Source organism: Carassius auratus, chromosome 28 (assembly GCF_003368295.1).
Source record: "Carassius auratus strain Wakin chromosome 28, ASM336829v1, whole genome shotgun sequence".
Taxonomy (NCBI): Eukaryota; Metazoa; Chordata; class Actinopteri; order Cypriniformes; family Cyprinidae; genus Carassius; species Carassius auratus.
The window spans coordinates 7,286,621-7,305,388 of record NC_039270.1 but is presented as its reverse complement, the minus strand read 5'-3'; the positions used below and the strand labels follow the sequence as shown (position 1 = coordinate 7,305,388).

General features: G+C 38.0%; 1 protein-coding gene across 1 annotated transcript in view; it reads right to left on the bottom strand.

Annotated features, from left to right (window-relative positions):
* Nucleotides 1-18,023, bottom strand: part of fam20ca (FAM20C golgi associated secretory pathway kinase a) — a 61,978-nt gene extending 43,955 nt beyond the window's left edge. The window contains exons 1-3 of the mRNA XM_026207476.1: nt 16,952-18,023; nt 13,167-13,348; nt 4,790-4,868 (exon numbers count right to left, since the gene is read on the bottom strand). Of these exons, the coding sequence (XP_026063261.1) occupies nt 4,790-4,868; nt 13,167-13,348; nt 16,952-17,508 (818 nt within the window). The 5' untranslated portion in view covers nt 17,509-18,023. The remainder of the gene's footprint in view (nt 1-4,789; nt 4,869-13,166; nt 13,349-16,951) is intronic.
* Between the last annotated feature and the right edge of the window lie 745 nt (nt 18,024-18,768).

Here is an 18,768-nt window from a genome sequence, read left to right as displayed (position 1 = left end):
CCATCTCCCCGCTGCGTGGAGCATTAGCCTGAAACTGAGCCCACCATTGACGGAGACACCGAGTTCGCACAGTTGATGAGCCGTTGCCGCGTGGATCAACAGAGCAATGGATCGCTGCAGAGCTGGAGCTGCAAGTGACATCAGTCAAGGTGGGAGAGCCCTGTGGCTGTGGGTGAGCTGATAATGGATATGGGACTCCTGGACTGCAAAGGAGAGGTTATAGAAGAGGATCTCATTGACTGGGATGCTGATCTGGCCCCTTTCCTCCCTTCTGCTGTGGATCCCTCTATCTCTCCTGCTCACACGTCCAGCCACGAGAGGGCTGTGGTGTCTCATCGGCTCTCCATATCCACCTCGGGCTCCTGTACCACCTGCTTCACCGCTGTTAGTCAGCCACCTGGAGTCGTCAGCCCTTCCTCCTCCAAGTCCCTCCTGTTTCCTTCCTGGCTCCTGCCTCTGTCTGATCCACCCTGCCTCCTCCTGTTTCCTCTTTGGCTACTCCCTCTATTGTCACCTCCCTGGACTCTGTCTGCCAGCCCCCACCCGGGTGTCCATCCTCTTCCTGAACCTCCTTCCAGGTTCCCACCCATCCCTTCTTCGGTTATCGTTACAGCACGGGACGTGCCTTCCGGTAGGGGGTAGTAATGTCACGCTGTGGACTGTCTTTGCTGTGTTTTCCCTCCCATGTGCTCCATGACCCAGTCTAATTAGTCATTCTGTTCACCTGTGTTTCTCCCAATTCCCTCGTTATCCTGTGTATTTAAGCCCCAGTCTGTTCAGTCTGTGTTTGTCGAGTCTAAATGTTGTGAACGTTTCATCTTACCTTCCTGGTGTGGATTTACCCTTGTTTGGATTTAATAAAAGACTGTATTTGCTATTCTATGTCTCCATCGTTCCTTCTGGCAGCATTACGTGACAATTACTTTCAGTTCACACAAGTATATTCTTTCAAGGTATATTATTTCTGTAATAACTACTCCTTTAAAAGTGTACTTCTTTTTCACAAGGGCTTTTTCTAATCCTATCTCTTTCTCATTCCATGGCGATCAGCAACTTTCATTGCTGTGGTGTGGAATAATTAAACCATTCAGTGAGCATGACTTTCCTGTAAAATACAGCTACTCCTTCCTCATTTTGATGGGATGAGTGCTTTTCCATGGCACAAGTCCCACCGGCTGGTCTCTGAATGAACATGGAGAAGGTAAAATGAAAGGTTGCACAATGATTTATTGCTGTATTTGCACCTAGATCCCAGTCAGATAACTCAAGTTCAATAAACTCCTCTCACAAACACATACGCATGGCTTTCTAAGATGGCAGGAACCAGAGCTGTTATCCCTCCATGTGCCTGCAGATAGATTAGCATCCCGCTCAAAGCGGCAGCACATGAAAAGAAGCTTTGATGCTTAGTATGGCTGCACAGAAGGGCAGGTGAAGGAAAGGGTGGCCCCATGCTGTCAATGAGGATTTTGGGAAATACTTTGGGAGAAATCTATAGCCTTCTCGGAACAGGAGATAGATGTAGAGCCTGGGAAAAGGGGGAAACCTGCAGCTTAATTTGGGATGAAAATGCACCTGTTTGCTGCGGTGAGGGTGGCCGTGTGATCTGGATGTTCAGTGGTTTTAGTGGGACCATACGGAAGGCAATTCATGTCAATGAAATGATGAACACATGATTCTTCAAGCTTAGTACTTGGTATTTGCTTTTAAGCAGTGATCATTCAAAGCATAAATGGAGAAATGAATGCCAAAACTTTATTAACACATCCAAAGTATAATTGCTCAAAACTGTGAAATGCAGCTAAAGAGAATTCTGTGTTTGTCAGTCTAATCCATCAGTTGTTGTCTCTGTCAAAATTTGTGTTTAATTACTGCTTTTGTTACATGCATTGTTAAAAACTCCACTAAAATATTGTCTCCTTTCATTATCTTTCTTGAGAACTAGATGAAAGCTGGGATTTCAGCAGAAAACATGCAACACACAGTGTTTGTTTTTTGTATAGATAACATAAGTTATCTAGCAAATGAGTATCTTATAAATCCAAACCAAGATTTCCTCCTGAATCATTTAAAAAAAAATGTGTCAAAAGAGCCTCCTCCTAAAACTCAGTGCTTAATGTCAGATTGAGGACATGCAACATGATCGAGCGCAACTGTCAATGGAAGGCGACAAACTTTACACTGTAAACTGATGTGTTGATTTCAGCATGCCTATGGTCATAGAGCTTTTAAATTTGGCATATCATTAAAATCTGAATTTTTCAGGTTTTAAGTGCTATAATCGTCCCCGTGCATCTACCAACCTAGGAAACATGAAATTAACCCAGTATCTTTGTATTGGTAAGACTTTTTCTGCAAGCGTCTTAGCAAAACATGCTAAGAGTTCTGTCTTTGGCTGGACAGACAAGCACAGAACACTATTTAGAATCCCAGCCTCAGAGGAGACAACAGAGCAGTGGATTTATTGATTCATTTACTGTATATTTCTGCTGCCACACAGATCTAAAACCTTCACAGACATAACCGGCTGTTTTTGTAATTCCATGTGTTTCAGATGTGTGCATTCAGAAAACCCTTAATCAGAAGCTTAAACGAATATGGTTTAAAACGCATGATTTCAGCACGATAAACATGATAATCAGATCCAAAACAGATCTTTCTAGCAGGTCGCTGCTTATTTGCATTTAAAGAGACAGGCACGGAAAACAGAGTGTTTCTGCTTTTGCTCAATACAGGCAAAATTATATAATAAATGATCTTTGGTGTATTTTGAACTGAAACTTTACAGGCACATTCTGGGGACACCAGAGACTTATATTACATAATGTAAAAAGGGGCATAATATGTTTAATTTAAAATGGATATCAAGGCTTTTAAGTCAGGTAGTATCTGCAATCTCTGACCCAGTTAGTTTGCTGGCTTCCATGGGTGCAACCCAGACTGTGGGAATATTATTGTAATTGGGTGGAATCACACAGACCATTCTGACACAGAATGGAACTCACAATTTCTTACTGGTAAGCTAAAGCAAAATATAAAAATGACCATCTTAAAACAAACAAACAAACAATCAAACAAAAAACATTTGACTTGCCTAAGATTTCTGTACAATACTGTATTTTCCCCCCTACATGAAACCAGAAGTGATTCATCTTGGCCTAAGACAGTCATTGTTTTCAACAGGGAATGCTAATCCAAACATGCATAAGCCATCTTGTCTGGTGTGTGAATTGCACATCTCCTGATGGTACTTCTGTGCAATAACTGTGTGTGTTTTTAGCCACCAACTGTTTGTGTCTGTACCCACCAGGAAAGACTAAAAAATCACAGATGGCAATGACAAAGCATAATCAAAGAAAACAAAGACGAAAAAGGTTTTCCTCTGGGTGAAAGCAATCAAGCATCCCCTAGCAATTATCCGATCACAAATGAGTCAGGTAGCCCTGGCAGTGTTGTTTCAACAAAGGGAATATGGCAGACACACTCCGTCGATCCACCCTATTTTATGTGTGGCTGTTACAGCTTCTGCTTGCAAATATCCCCGAGAGCGTGTGATAGTGTCTCACAGTTTTTAATTAATGTGTAAGCCTGGCGATGTTAATTAAAACCAGACTGATCATTACCCACCAGGAAAGATCATATGGATGCTTGTGCTGCCAGCCAACACATGTTGAGAACAACTGAGGAGTTACACTAACAAGAATTAAGCACAGGTGCAGTCTTTAGGGGCATTCATTATTATTATTATTTTTAAATGGGGATTTTTAGGTAAATAACTGCTTATTCAATTTATCAATACTTTGATAAATATCCTAATAAGGGGGCTTAAAGGGATAGTCCACCCCAACATTTTCCAAAATCACAGCGTGGAACTGATTTAGCCACCCTCATGTGATTCCAAACATTTATGCATTCAATGTTTTATCAGTTTATTTCCCTGCAGATCACAAAAGAAGATATATTGAAGAATGCTGATAACCAAAACAATATTTTATAGAATGTTAGTAACCAAGATATTTTGAATAATGTCGGTAACCATCAAAGATATATTGAAGATTGCTGGTAACCAAAATAAAATTTTTAAGAATCTTTTAAATAATAATGGTAACATATCTATCTATCTATCTATCTATCTATCTATATATATATATATATATATATATATATATATATATATATATATATATATATATATATATATATATAGTTAAGAATGTTAGTAACATAAAATTATATTTTAAAGAATGTTGGCAACAAAAAGTGTATTTCAAAGAATGTTGGCAACAAAAATATATTTTGAAGAATGTTTGTAACTAAAAAGATATTTTGAAGAATATTGGCAATACAAAGTGTAACAGTTTGGTTATCAACATTCTACAAAAATATTTTTGGTTACCAGTATATTCTTCTTATTTTACTCCACAAATGAAAGAAACACATATATAGGTTTAGAATGGAATGAGGGTCAATAAATGTATATGTAAAAATAAATTTTCATTTTTGGATGGACTATCCCTTTAAACCCTATGAGTTAGAAAAATGACGTGAGTTCACTTTCAACTGATTGCGTCATTTTTTAAGCTCATTCTATTTTGAACATACTTCTCGTATTTTACAGATGTAGCAAGACTACATCTAAATATACCATAATCATCTTGGACAACATCCAAAAGCAGAACAACATGTTTTTGTTTAAACGAAAATGACTTACTTAAAAAAAAAAAAAAAAAAACTGGTTCTCCACTGGGCATGCATTCATTAAATTGAAAGATATTGCAATATCACTTACTTCATAGGTTTGAACAGGGCTTGTCCATAGTTCTGGAATGACATGATGAGCTTCAGCTGAGTGCCACCTGACTTCATAGCTGTGAAGGAAACATAATTACTGTAACACCAGCTGACCATCTTTCTAAAAACAAGACAATATGCACCCACACACACTAACACAATCTTCTCTTCCAGCGTTCATGCTAAAAAGCTTTCGCTCTAACTCACACACGCATGTATTAGCAGTGATGTTTTGCAGTCTTGTAAACAGTAGGGATTATTTCTTAGTGTATTTCATCAGACTGTCAGAAAATCTCATGAATATATGAAAATCCCCTTGACTAGTTAAGCAACCATCTGCTGTTTATGAGAGTAGAAGAGTTAAATGGTTGAAAAATCAGTAACGAGTTATGGCACAAATTTGTGAGTTACTACAAAATGAAAGTCTCATGTTACTTCAAATGAAGGCTCAATGACATAAATGTAATTTTTGTTTTATTTTATTTTTTCACACCAGGGTTATTATAGTTAAAACAAAAATAGTAAAAAAACAAACCAGAAAAACAAGAACACACACTCAAAATATTTTATGTATTTGAAATTCATTAAAATATAGTCTCTTTACATTACTATATATATATATTAGGGGTGTAACGATACGCGTATTCGTATTGAACCGTTCGGTACGAGGCTTTCGGTTCGGTACGCGGTACGCATTATGTACCGAACGAACAGTTCGTTGGACTAATTAATTATATATATATATATATATATATATATATATATATATATATAAAAATTGAAATATAATGATATGCGTTCAACAAGGTAGCCCAATAACCCAAACCACGTAACAGGCAACGCCCCTGACACTCCCGAAGAAGAAAAAAACACCATCTTATATGTTTATGTTAGGCTACTCAGCAGGCGCTCGCTCACTCAGTACGCGCTGAGTGAGCGAGCAGTTCATGTACGGTACGCGGTGGCCAGTGCGTTTAACAGACCAGAAATAGAAGATCCTCCAATAACCAACAGGTCTGGTGTTTGGGTGCACTTTGGATTCCCTGTAAACTATAATGGTGATGGCAAGAGAGTGGTGGATAAAAAAACAACGGTATGTCGCATCTGCTACATGACAATAGGGTACACCAGCGGGAATACATGTACACTTATTCATTTAGCAGACGCTTTTATCCAAAGCGACTTACAGATGAAGAATACAAAAAAAAAAAAAAAAAAAAAAACACCAGCGGGAATGCTTGAAACATGTCAACTCATTTACGCCGACATCACCTTATTGTGTCAGTATCTGGGAAAATACGAAAAAAAGGAGAAACATATACGCAACAAACTATCCCCGCAGCATTTAGACACCGGTACACCATTATAGTTTACAGGGAATCCAAAGTTTACCCAAACACCAGACCTGTTGGTTATTGGAGGATCTTCTATTTCTGGTCTGTTAAATGCATTAGACATTTTGCAACGAGCCTTCATCGCATACTGAGTGAGTGGACGCCTTAGGGGCCGTTCACATATCGTGCCTAAAAACGTGTGGAAAACGCTAGTCGCGCCGCTTTCTCCTCCTTTCCAAAGCGCTCGGGCAGAAGCGCCCCTGAGGCGTCTGCCTTTGCTAAGCAACAATGACGTGCTCTCTCCATGAAGATGCGGAAATTTCAGCAAAGGATAAATGGATTTGCAGCTCTAAAAATCGCTTGCAGTAGGCTAGCTCTGCTACTAAATTGATTTCAAAATTGCAATCCATATACAACTATGATCAGCTGTTCCTTCATCTTGGCTGAGCTTTCAACGTTGTTACGGGAAAGGATGAAGCTGATTGGTTAGTTCTTGTCACATGACCCGCGGTGCGCTTGCGGCATTCTGAAAAGTTGAGATGTTTTTACATTTTGCTGTATCTAAAACGTACCGAACCGAACCGAACCGTGACATCAGTGTATCGTATCGAACCAAACCCCGTGAATTTTGTGAACCGTTACACCCCTAATATATATAAATATATATATATATATATATATATATATATATATATATATATATATATATATATATATACACACACAAAAACCCCCAAAACACAAAACCCATATTTACTGTACACACACGCATGCATATATATATGTGTGTGTGTGTGTGTAATACACTACATTATATTTTATAAAGATTACATTTCTACTTAAAATATATGCTAAAATATGAATTTTTGGGAGAAAAATGAAGGTCCTCACGGTGACCTAAGAACTGCAGGTATGAAACAGCTCATCATATCTCTTCAAAGGAAGGTAAACAGACTTCATAAGAATAAAACCAGTGAACCATATGGACGTTTCATCACAAATGACATCCCTTGCAAGTGTGCACAAGTGGTTTGTGTATGTATAGGCTTTTGGCAGCTTAAGTTAGTCACAACAAATCATATTTACTACAAAGCGAATAATCCCCCAAAATTACACCATGCTGTCTACAGTGAAGTAATGTTTCTCACGGATTTCCCAGCAGGGGCTGTGTCTCGCAATATCTTTTCATATTGCCAGATCCAGGCAGTCTAGTTCTGGAAGTCTTAAAACTATGAGAGAAGTCGGGATACTGCCCTTAGATCAGCAGAAAACAATTTTGTCAGGCTGATTAATGAGATTGAACAGCAAAGATGGCTGATACGGCTTTACGTTGAGTAATCCAAAAATTCTGTGTCATATTTCCCCAGAGGGCACCTGTGCAATTCTGGAGCAGTATTAAGTCTTATTAAACTCATTAGTTTAGCAGAGACACGTCAGTTGGAACCAAGCCATAATGCCATAGCATAATGGTGGATCTGGGTCTTCACATATACAAATAAGTATTGTTAAACCATACATCTTTTGATTTGCTTCAATCCCTGGAGAACTGCTCTATTTATCTGATTAAATTCGTCCTATTTTTGCTAAATGTTTCCAGCAAAACACTATTTTAGAGCACTGCAATCACACCAGAGTTACTCACTGAGTGCTAAATTTATAACCTTAATTAATCCTAATATGACTGAAATTACCTCCAGGAAAGAGCTATTTGTTCCAGAGGCTGCACTGAACCAAGTAAAGAGTGAACAAAGACAGCTCTTTTTGTACCATAGGGGGTGAAGAGTGATTTTGTTCATGTTAAATATCTTCTCCTATCCCTGTTTAATATGCAGAAAACTATAATTAAGCCATTTGTAACTTTATGAAAAGTTAATATATTCGAATGTACTAAATTTCAACTGTATCATTAAAAATTGTGTAATATACATTTTAATATGACAGTACACTTTAACCATATTTCAAAGAGAAAAGGAAGGGATTATTAAAATTACACATACAGTAAGTGGGTCGAAAAAACAGACAAAGTTCAGCTAATTGATATAATATAAATTTTAACTATAATACATTTTTATTAACATGCAAACATTAATCTCTCACCAGTTCTTTTAAACTACTGTATATCATTTCCATGACAAGTGTTCTCTTTATAAGCTAAAGTGTACCTCTTTTTAGCAACATTGGTGACACTAGGGGTGCAGAAATGACTTCACTATTAATAATCTATTTTCAATAACCCTAAAAATGACTTTATTTTCTGTCAGGTTCATTAAATGATATTTTCAATTCAAATAAATCCTTTTCATTTAGATGATAGCTACCACACAAAGCAAAGGTAAACTGATGTTTGTAGTTTGTATAGTTTCTTAAATCAGAGAATGTTTCATAAGAGCACCACATTAAAGATGTCTCACACTGCACAGGGCTGGGAAAAATAAGTCACTTAAGATCTTCAGGTGGACTTTCAGAGAATAATGGAGGAAGTGTAGTTGTCAATCATATTCTCTCTTGGGAATAAAAGGACGTGTGCGTCTGCCGCTTCTGCCTACAGAAATAGGTCCTGATGTTCACTAGCCATCTCAAGTGCCTGAGTGCATGCACACATAAACATGTCTATGCAGATCATTCTGTACACCTCACAAGCTTCTGCATACAATACTTCCAAATTGCACTTTCCACGAATAGTGGACAAAATACGGTCTGAAACTCTTCAAACCGAAGTCAAATTTTTCCTTTTTCAGGAAATGAACAGTGAAAAATGCTGCTTATCCTTCAGAAAAGTCAAACTCAGACTAAATATTATATTATATTAAATATTATATTAGCATTATATTATTTTACTAAGTATAGAAGCCCATTTCTACCACATAAGAAAAAATATGAATGTGTTGAAAAGTCAAAATTATGACATACATAATGTCATATTTCTGAAATGAAAAGTCGAAAATATAAATTTAAAAGTCCAAAATTATTACTTAATGACTTTATATTGGTCTGACACAACACAAGTGGTCTAATGAATTGTGAAGAGTAATATGTGGGACATACTAAAATTAACTGGCTTAAAACAGTTTGGAGAACAAAGTTCAGTACACACCTTATTAATGAAGCATTCTGTTTACAGACAAGCATTGAATTTGCACGTTAACTATTTTCTTCCCTATATAAAATAAAAGTTATAAAGAACATAAAAGTTAATGTGGCTTAATGGAAAAAGTTGATGATAGAAAAGTCCAAATCTTTATTTAAAATATATACTGTGTACATGTGTAACCCCTGTCCCCGTGTCCTCACCACTACACCTCATTCTCGTTCCGAGTGAATCCGGGTCTCCGGCATGGGAGGCAGATGCACTAACAAGGAGGCTAAAGACTGCAAACACTAGCATCAGTCGCTAGTGCATCTCTTGACATCACGGGATTGAGATTTTACTTGTATATTACCTACTCACTGCCACCGTTACACTCACCCCACTAAACCTCACTCCCATCTGGGTCACGGCACCAATGTAACGCCTCTCTCCCGTGTCCTCACTACTACACCTCATTCTCATTCCACGTGGGTCTTGAATCAGGGTCTCCGACTTAGGAAGCAGACGCACTAACAAGCAGGCTAAAGACTGTAGCTGCTAGCGTCAGTCGCTAGTGCGTCTCTTGAGATCAGGGGAGTGATGTACACAGGCAAGCAGATTATTACAGTATATCAGTGATTTTCTGAGGTGGGTAGAGTACCAAAAAACTGTAGGCTACTCAAGTAAAAGTAAAAGTACTTATAGAAATATTTACTCAAGTAAAACTAAACGTAATAGTCTGAATATTTACTTGACCAAGAGTAAAAACGTATTGAATAAAAAAAAAACTATTTAAAGGGGGGGTGAAATGCTCGTTTTCACTCAATATCTTGTTAATCTTGAGTACCTATAGAGTAGTACTGCATCCTTCATAACTCCAAAAAGTCTTTAGTTTTATTATATTCATAAGAGAAAGATAGTCTGTACCGATTTTTCCCGGAAAAACAACCAAAACAAACCACGTCAGATTCAGCGTATATTTATGATCCAGAATCAGATCCAGAGGCTGAAATTGAACAAGAGCAGCATCAGCAATCAGTCTCTATGTGGTATGTACTGAAACTGTATATATTTGCTTAGCGGTTTTGGAAAATGACTAAGTTCCACTCTTTTTTTTTTTTAAGCTGTACATGTGGAAAGTGCAGTTTGATGACAACATCGCATGTTGTTTACTTGATGTGCTTACGCGCGGATAGCTAAGTTAACAACACAGAGATATTTTAAAGGGGGGGTGGAATGCTATTTCATGCATACTGAGTTTTTTACACTGTTAAAGAGTTGGATTCCCATGCTAAACATGGACAAAGTTTCAAAAATTAAGTTGTACGTTTGAAGGAGTATTTTTGTTCCAAAAAAACCTCTTCCGGTTTGTCACAAGTTTCGGAAAGTTTTTTTCGAGTATGGCTCTGTGTGACGTTAGATGGAGCGGAATTTCCTCATATCGGTCCTAAGTGCGCGCTCTTCTGCCGGCAGAGCGCGCGCTCCCGTATAGCACAGCACTGAGAGAGGCTGAGCACAGCCTGATCAGAGCGAGAGCGTCGCGAAAATTTTGCGACGCTCTCGCTCTGATCAGTGAAGTCTGTTGTGCTCTCTCTGCTCTGCTATACGGGAGCGTGTGCTCTTCCGGCAGATGTGCCCTTAGGACCCATATAAGGAAATTCTGCTCCATCTAACGTCACACAGAGCCATACTCGAAAAAAACTTTCCGAAACTTGTGACAAACCAGAAGTAGTATTTTTGGAACAGAAATACTCCTTCAAACGTACAACTTAATTTTTGAAACTTTGTCCATGTTTAGCATGGGAATCCAACTCTTTAACAGTGTAAAAAACTCAGTATGCATGAAATAGCATTTCACCTCCCCTTTAAGTAGTCATTTACTAGTTACTTTGTGTCATATACTGAATGTCTATAGTCTATTTTTATTTAGATATATAGATAAAATGTATGTAATGTATGTACATATATGATAAACTTTTCTTTTTTTCAGCCTTTACTCCAGTCTTGCAGTGTCACATAATAAGGGTTGGGTACATGTCTGTTCTGCAAAATGTAAGCAAATGTATATTTCTGCAAGCATAAATATTGTGGAAATATCAATATTAATTGTGTCTAGGCAAAGACATTCCTCTTGGCACAGAGCTTACACAGTTTTGGAGGGTATTCATTTCATACTCTGTGACAGCTTATTTAATGTAAAAATTATACATTGTTTTTAAAGTATAATGTATACAGCATACTGAGTTTTTTTTACACTGTTAAAGAGTTGGATTCCCATGCTAAACATGGACAAAGTTTCAAAAATTAAGTTGTACGTTTGAAGGACTATTTTTGTTCCCAAAATACTCCTTCCGGTTTGTCACAAGTTTCGGAAAGTTTTTTTAGAGTATGGATCTGTGTGACGTTAGATGGAGCCGAAATTTCCCTTATATGGGTCCTGAGGGCACTTCTGCCGGAAGAGCGCGCGCTCCCGTATAGCAGAGCACTGAGAAGCTGAGCACAGACATTCATTCACTGATCAGAGCGACAGCGTCACGAAAAGTCACAAAAGAAGTATGTTTTTGATTGCCAGGGCAAGACAACCCTGCACAGATTACCAAAAAAAAAACAGCATTAAGGGACCAGTGGATGGAGTTTATTTTTTTACAGAGCATCAACGGAGTTGTGCAAGTGTTTTTGTTTGTTCCCTGCATTTTCGAAGAGCGAGTCATTGCTGCTGCTGCTCTCGTTCAGTTTCAGCCTCGGGATCTGATTCTGATTTCATAAATAAACGGCTGAATCTGACTGTTAGCCATGGTTTGTTTTGGATGATGTTTTTTTCCTCACGGTAATGTCACAGCTTCCACATGCTCTCAACGCAAAAGCCTACTGGCGCTCGTGATTCTTTAGCTCCGCCCACACGTCACGCCTCCAGCCGGTCGTGTTTTTCCGGGAAAAATCGGTACAGACTATCTTTCTCTTATGAATATAATAAAACTAAAGACTTTTTGGAGTTATGAAGGATGCAGTACTACTCTATAGGTACTCAAGATTAACAGGATATTGAGAGAAAACGAGCATTTCACCCCCCCTTTAAGATAAAGTAACGAGAGGAATGTTGCCCACAATAACAAAGTAAAAGTACAGATTTTTCCCAAAAATTTACTTAAGTAAGAGTAAAATTACTGATCTTGAAATATACTCCAAAAGTTTAAGTTACCCAAAAAATTTAGCCTCTGGCGATTTTAATATCACTGTCTTCTTCCATTAAGCTTCTATTAGTTTAAAAAGTGCTACCGTGCAATTTATTCTGCTTGTCTGTAATTTGTATACTTTATTAATGAGGTGTGCACTGAACTTAGTCCTTCAATGTACATTTTTTGTCCACCATACAAAGATTTGTGACTTTTATTACCATAATTTAGGTCTTTTACCAACCCAGATTTGTATGATTTGTTTTGCATTTTCATATTTTCATTTTCGAGATTTTCTAAATTAAAGAAAGGTTCTTTTATGCACCCAACTGGTAACAGGGTTGGAGATTTAGCCAAAACAAAGTTGTTAGCTTTATTGATAAGCTTCTTTTTTTATATATTTTAAATGCAATAATTGAATACAAATGTACAGTATTTAGAAGGGTCCAAAACAAGCCATATTCATGTTATGTTTGATAACATGTTTGATGTTACATTATCATTTATGTAAAATCTAACAGCAAATATTCTCAAACAATCCCAGTATCCCCATTCCACAAGCGCACAAACAGTACAGTGCACATACATCCAAAAAAAGCCCATCTAGCCCCTAAAATTCATTGTAATTCAACCACAATTACACTTTGCAAATCATTGACCTATTTGGCTCATGTCATTCCTATAATAGCTCTAAACCACTTGGCAATAATTGCTTTAGGGATGGCAGCACAAGGCCTAGAGCATTCCCACTTCAGCTAGGCTGCTTCATTAAATAGGAGCAGGTCCTGCACCCGAACTCACCTACGCTGGTGATCTTTTGGGAGACCAGGTCCTTCAGCAGGGCGCCGATGACGGGGTTGTGTCTGGAGTAGAGCTCGTATCGGTTAATCCCGATGTGGAAGCGGAGCCAGTTGGGATATGACTCAGCAGTGGCCTCCCCTGTCGGACTGTACTCCTCCTCCTCCACGTTCCCCTCGTTATGCCTGCCGGTAAAGGACGGTGGAGGACATTAGTCACCATCAACACAGATGCTGTCTGACAATACGGAAAATATATTTGAATTTATTTTAAAGCATACAAGAACTTTTTAACATTTGAGAAATTCAAATGAGGGGGAAAAAACTTTGTAAGGGCTATTGAAGAAATCCTGACACATTTATCTTTGAACTACAGCAACATAATATTGCAGTATAATTGTCTATATAATTACTAGACCCAGATCCATTCTGTATACATTTCCACTGATTTGCTTGGGAAATCAAATCAGTTCAGTGGATTTCAACATGATGAAACAAAGCTGAAAACACTTAATTTTCATTTCTCACTAAAAGCAAAACTGAATTAACCAAAATAAGTACACATCAGCTTTCAAACAGAGCACTTATTATGGCAGTGATTATGTTGCCCTGCGAATTGGACATCACAGGATATTACGCCATGATTCCAGTTCGAAGTGAACGTATATGTTCCAATCAAAGTGCATTGAAGTGTGATACATTAATTTAGATTGTATTGATTAACAGAGGTAAATGATGTCACAGTTGTCCGTGTGTAAAGACCCTGCGCAGCACAAATCAGTGAATGAATGTTCCGAAGTGAGGTAAACTTCTACGGATTTCCCCTGCTCTGGGAGTAGGGAGCAATGAACAATGGGAACACAGCTCACTTCTAACGAGCTGATTATCTGAATCAGGTGTGTTAACAAAGAGACGTGCAAAATATGCATAGAAGTGGGGCGCGAGGACTGGAGGCGTTTCTCAATGTCAAGGATACTTTCTTGGCAGGACTGGTCCTTCCAAGTCACTTCCTTCAGAGGCTAGGCGAGACTCCTCTTTAGCATTCGGAGAACACGTAAATGGAACAGGCTAGCAAGTGCACGTAACTGCGTCATTACGTCAGTGTAAAGGTCCGTTTGAATTACGCTGTGAATGGTATCGTTAAATTACTTTGGACAAATTAACTAGTTATTTGTAAAAGAAATGCCGATGACGAACAATTGTTAAATGACAGGTCCGGTTCAGTTAACCATTTGTATTTGTATTTGTATAATTTACAATATCAATATGGCAGTAATTTGTACTGGCATTTAAACATTAAACTTTACTTATATTTACTACAGTTATAACAAATGTTTAGTAACGTAAAAGAAAACCGTTAACGCTCCGACTCCGCCAACATTCAACATTTTTGAATTTTTGAACAAGATAGCAAAGCTGCGCGCATAGGATTGTGGGTGATTTGAGAGCGCGAAGAGCATGAAGGATATACATATGCATCCTTTCCTGTGTATGGGATATTTTTTGAGCGAAGGACTCAGTCCTTGGTTGAAATTCCGATCCTCGACATTGGAACAGTCCTTCGACGGATGTCGATGACGCAGCATCCTCGAAATACTGGCTTCCGAGGATCCTTCCTTGACATTGAGAAACACCTTGGAATTGAGAACCGCTGTATTATGGAAATAATATACTTGGAATGTAATTTATATTGAACGTTGATGTATTCGAGCTTCATGTATATGTAATTACACATTTGTTATGGCATAGCTGTTATCTCGTACATTTAAAATATATCAACTACACTATACAGTAGTTAAAATTATAATCTAATTTCTGGAAGGGGATGATTTAATTTAACATTTTGGACTTATGCTCTAATGGGTGTGGTACTATAGATTATATAGCTTTTTGCAGGGTGCAATAACTCACTTTTTTCTATATTTAGGTAATCATTAGTATTGGCCTTTTTTAAAGTATTTGTATTTGTATGTTTAGAATGTGTATTGGTACATATTGATATTGTATGTTTCTGTGTAAATATGCACTTATACATATGTATATATAGGCATATATCATTATATATTTACTTATTTATTTGTTACTTATTTGCTGGCATGTGTGGGGTTTGTTCTGTAAAATGTGAAAAGCTTTAAATAAAATATTTAAAACTAAAAATATAATCAAGTATTTTGCATATGCTTTCAAATATAAATCTGCACGGTTTTCAGTCATCAAAAAGCTTAATTTAAGTTAAATTAACTCTACATTTATCTGAAGAGCATTTTTTTTTTTTTTGCATTTTTATTTATTAATTGAAATGATATAAAACTGAGCATGTTTGAATGTGACTGATACCATGCAGAGATAAAACTGACCTCACAATAATACACAAGCATGAGTTCAGTCTATTAACATTGTGTCCCATCAAAACATGAAAAGGAATAATAAACAGTAATGTGACAGCATCTGGATGACAAGCTTGTCATGCATTTTCACTGATTAACAAAACACTGTTAAATCAGCCTTTTTACTCAACTATTCATGTTCAGCTCATCTGGATCTGGATCCAGATCACTCAGGCATGGTTAAAAGGCATGCTTAGTTCATTCAGGCCTGGTTAAAGGCAGTGAGAATAAGCTATACCTGAAGGACATGAGAGCTTGCTGGGTGAAGAACAAAAAGAGAGGACACAGGAGCAAACAAAGGGCATGACACCAACAAAAACCCCTTCAGCTTAATGCATCTGACAGCTCTGAAGAAGACAACACATCACACCAGAGGAACAGAGATGAGTCCTAGCAGCAAAGCTTTTAACACTCACAATGAGTCAGTATGAACTGGAAATTATGAAAAGCACCCAAGCCACAGTATCACTTCTTTCCACAACATGTGCGCTCTTATTTTTACTTCTAATTTTAAAAATACATGTACTTCTCTCCTAAATTATTGCTTTTAATCTCTTTTCCGTTGAGAATCTGACTTTATTATGACTATCACTTACTCAGAATGAGAAAATTATGACCCCTGGGTGTGATGTGAGAAACATTTCTTCTTAGCTGAAAGATGTTTGTGAAGCTCTTAATTTCCCTGGTACTTTAGGATAAACGCATTTTCAACACTCTTCTCAGTTTCTGTATATATATACACACTATATACACATACAGTAGGTTCCTGAGTATTAAAAAAACTATGCTATACTTTTCAGCTAAATTTAAATAAGAAACCAAACAAAACAATTCATGAAACAACACAAATTATCCCAGTTATCTTAATATGACATCTGGTTAATAATAAAATAAAATAAAAAAAATAAAACTTGCAAGATAAAACTTCATTCGTTTTAATCGTTTTAATTATACAAATAACTGGGATACATACATACATACATACATATATAATAATTTCATATGCATATAAATATGTATTCATTCCATTCTTCTTTTTTTACAGCTGCTTTGAGATAATTATATGATCTCTTTAGAAGGAAAGACTGGGCAAGCTATCACATTTTTAACGCTGTGAAGATTTCTCAACACAGATTCGTTTTCTTTTACCGGACACACCTGGTTTTGTCAACAAACAAAACATTGTGAATCATTCAGCAAAGACATGCTGTCACTAGAATATGTGCTTGTCACAATGAAACCTGCAGTGTATTAACACTGATTTAAGAACAAGTGTCTTTGTTTGAAATATGAAATGTTCTCCAGCACCCGGTTTCTTTTAATTATGCATATAACCGGGACTTCAAATCTATTTTTTTATATAACAGCATGCATTTCACGCCAGGTTTAAAGAAGCACTTGCCATTCTTGTTGTCCGGCAGCTTTGGGGTAGAATCTGACATCACTGTTGAGGTTGAACAAAGTGTCATCTTCAGAGAGATGAGGCAGGTCGGTCTTGTAGAGGGGTTGCTCGTAGAGCGCCTTCAGACTGGACGAACCCTGCACCGCTCTCTGCTTCTGTCCGCTCACCGTATCTCTCATCAGACCTCTCTTCTCCGAGTCCGGCTGCAGCGGTCTCACTCTCTTTCCAGACTCGGCTCTCTCAGTCACCTTCTCCCGCGAGTGCGAAGTGAGGTTGGAGTTGGGTTCATTGCTGAAATCCTGCAGTAGTCTCAAAGAGTGTTTATTAGGCCAGCCCGGTTCCGCGGCGGCGGCGGCTCTGGAGCGCTGTTTGGCCCAGGATCGAGGCTCCTCGCCCGGTGTGTGCGCGCAGGAGCAGCCGCCTCCACCTCCAGCGCTGGAGCTCGATCCCGCCGCGCGCTTCTCCAGCTTGGGTAACAGGTCTATCATTATGTGCATGGTGCAAGCGACGAGAAACACCATTAAAATCAACACGCGAAATTTACGAAATAGGATCATCTTTAAGCACTTGCCACAATACGATACAGGCTAGATATAATAAAGAGATTCAGGGGCGCGTGTGGTGTCCTACTGTAATCCGCGTTATGATGGGAGATCCATGTTCAAATCTAGGTGCGCAAATCTTCTTCTGCATCCAGCGGTTTCCGGATGTATCAAGAAAGATTTCTTTACGGCATAGTCGCTCGATTTTGATTCTAGGTGAGGTTCAGATGTCCTGTCGCATCCTTACAGGTTCGTGCCAATGCGCATCTGTAAAATGTCCCGGTAAATAGTGACAAAGCACGAGGAAATCGCCGCTGTGACTTCTCAAGAACCGCACGGACGTCGGATCGACAGTCCCGTGTGTGGATATCTTCAGTATGTGAGGAGGGAGATAAAGTGCATTAGTTCTTCACGAGGAGCAGTCAGTGACAGGTGTAGATGTATCAGTGCCCTGTGTGTTAAATATTGGGATCCTGCCTCTCCTCGTCACAGCATTCAGATTGGCTGAGTCCTGAGACTCAAGGAAGAGCGACTCAAAGATACTCGGCTTGGAATGTCAGTGTAGTTCCCACTTTTGAAGACAGAGGGCGCTGATGCGCATCAGACTGACATTATCCTTATTGTCTGACATTCATGGAAAGCTAAATAATGCTTAATAGATTAGAGCATACATGACTATTAAGGTTAACATATGAGCCAAAGCCTCTTGGTATTTTTGAATGTGTATCTGTTAAAGAAATCAGTCAAAATAAAATCCTCTCTGAGGAAAGAAGTTCATACAGGTTTGGAACGGCACAAGGGTGAGTGATTGAATAATATGTGTTAATGTTATTCATGAAAGGTTTCAGTGTCTGGTGTTATGGGATCTGTTGAAGCTCAACATTTAAGTTTTAAAGCCAAATACTGTATAGTGATATGCAAGAGCCATAAACGCAGAGACTTCTAGTTGGGAAAGATCAGTTTACAGTGCTTTATAGAGGATTTAATATATTTGACCAAACTAGTCACCAAAGATATATATTAAAAAAGATTAGCCTAAAAAGTGGAGGATTGAATGCAGGCAATTGTGAGCATTTTCTTCAAAACAATGGTATTGGTACACTACACTACTTGATCAAGAGTTATGAATTTGATATGGCAGTCTGCCATGGTTTATGTCTGGGACATGTGTATTGATGAGAAAGCATTTATCATCTTTGCTTTATCTTGATATGGATTATTACTGACTCAAAACAAGTTGTTGAAAAATAAAGTCTCCAAATTAATTACAGTTTA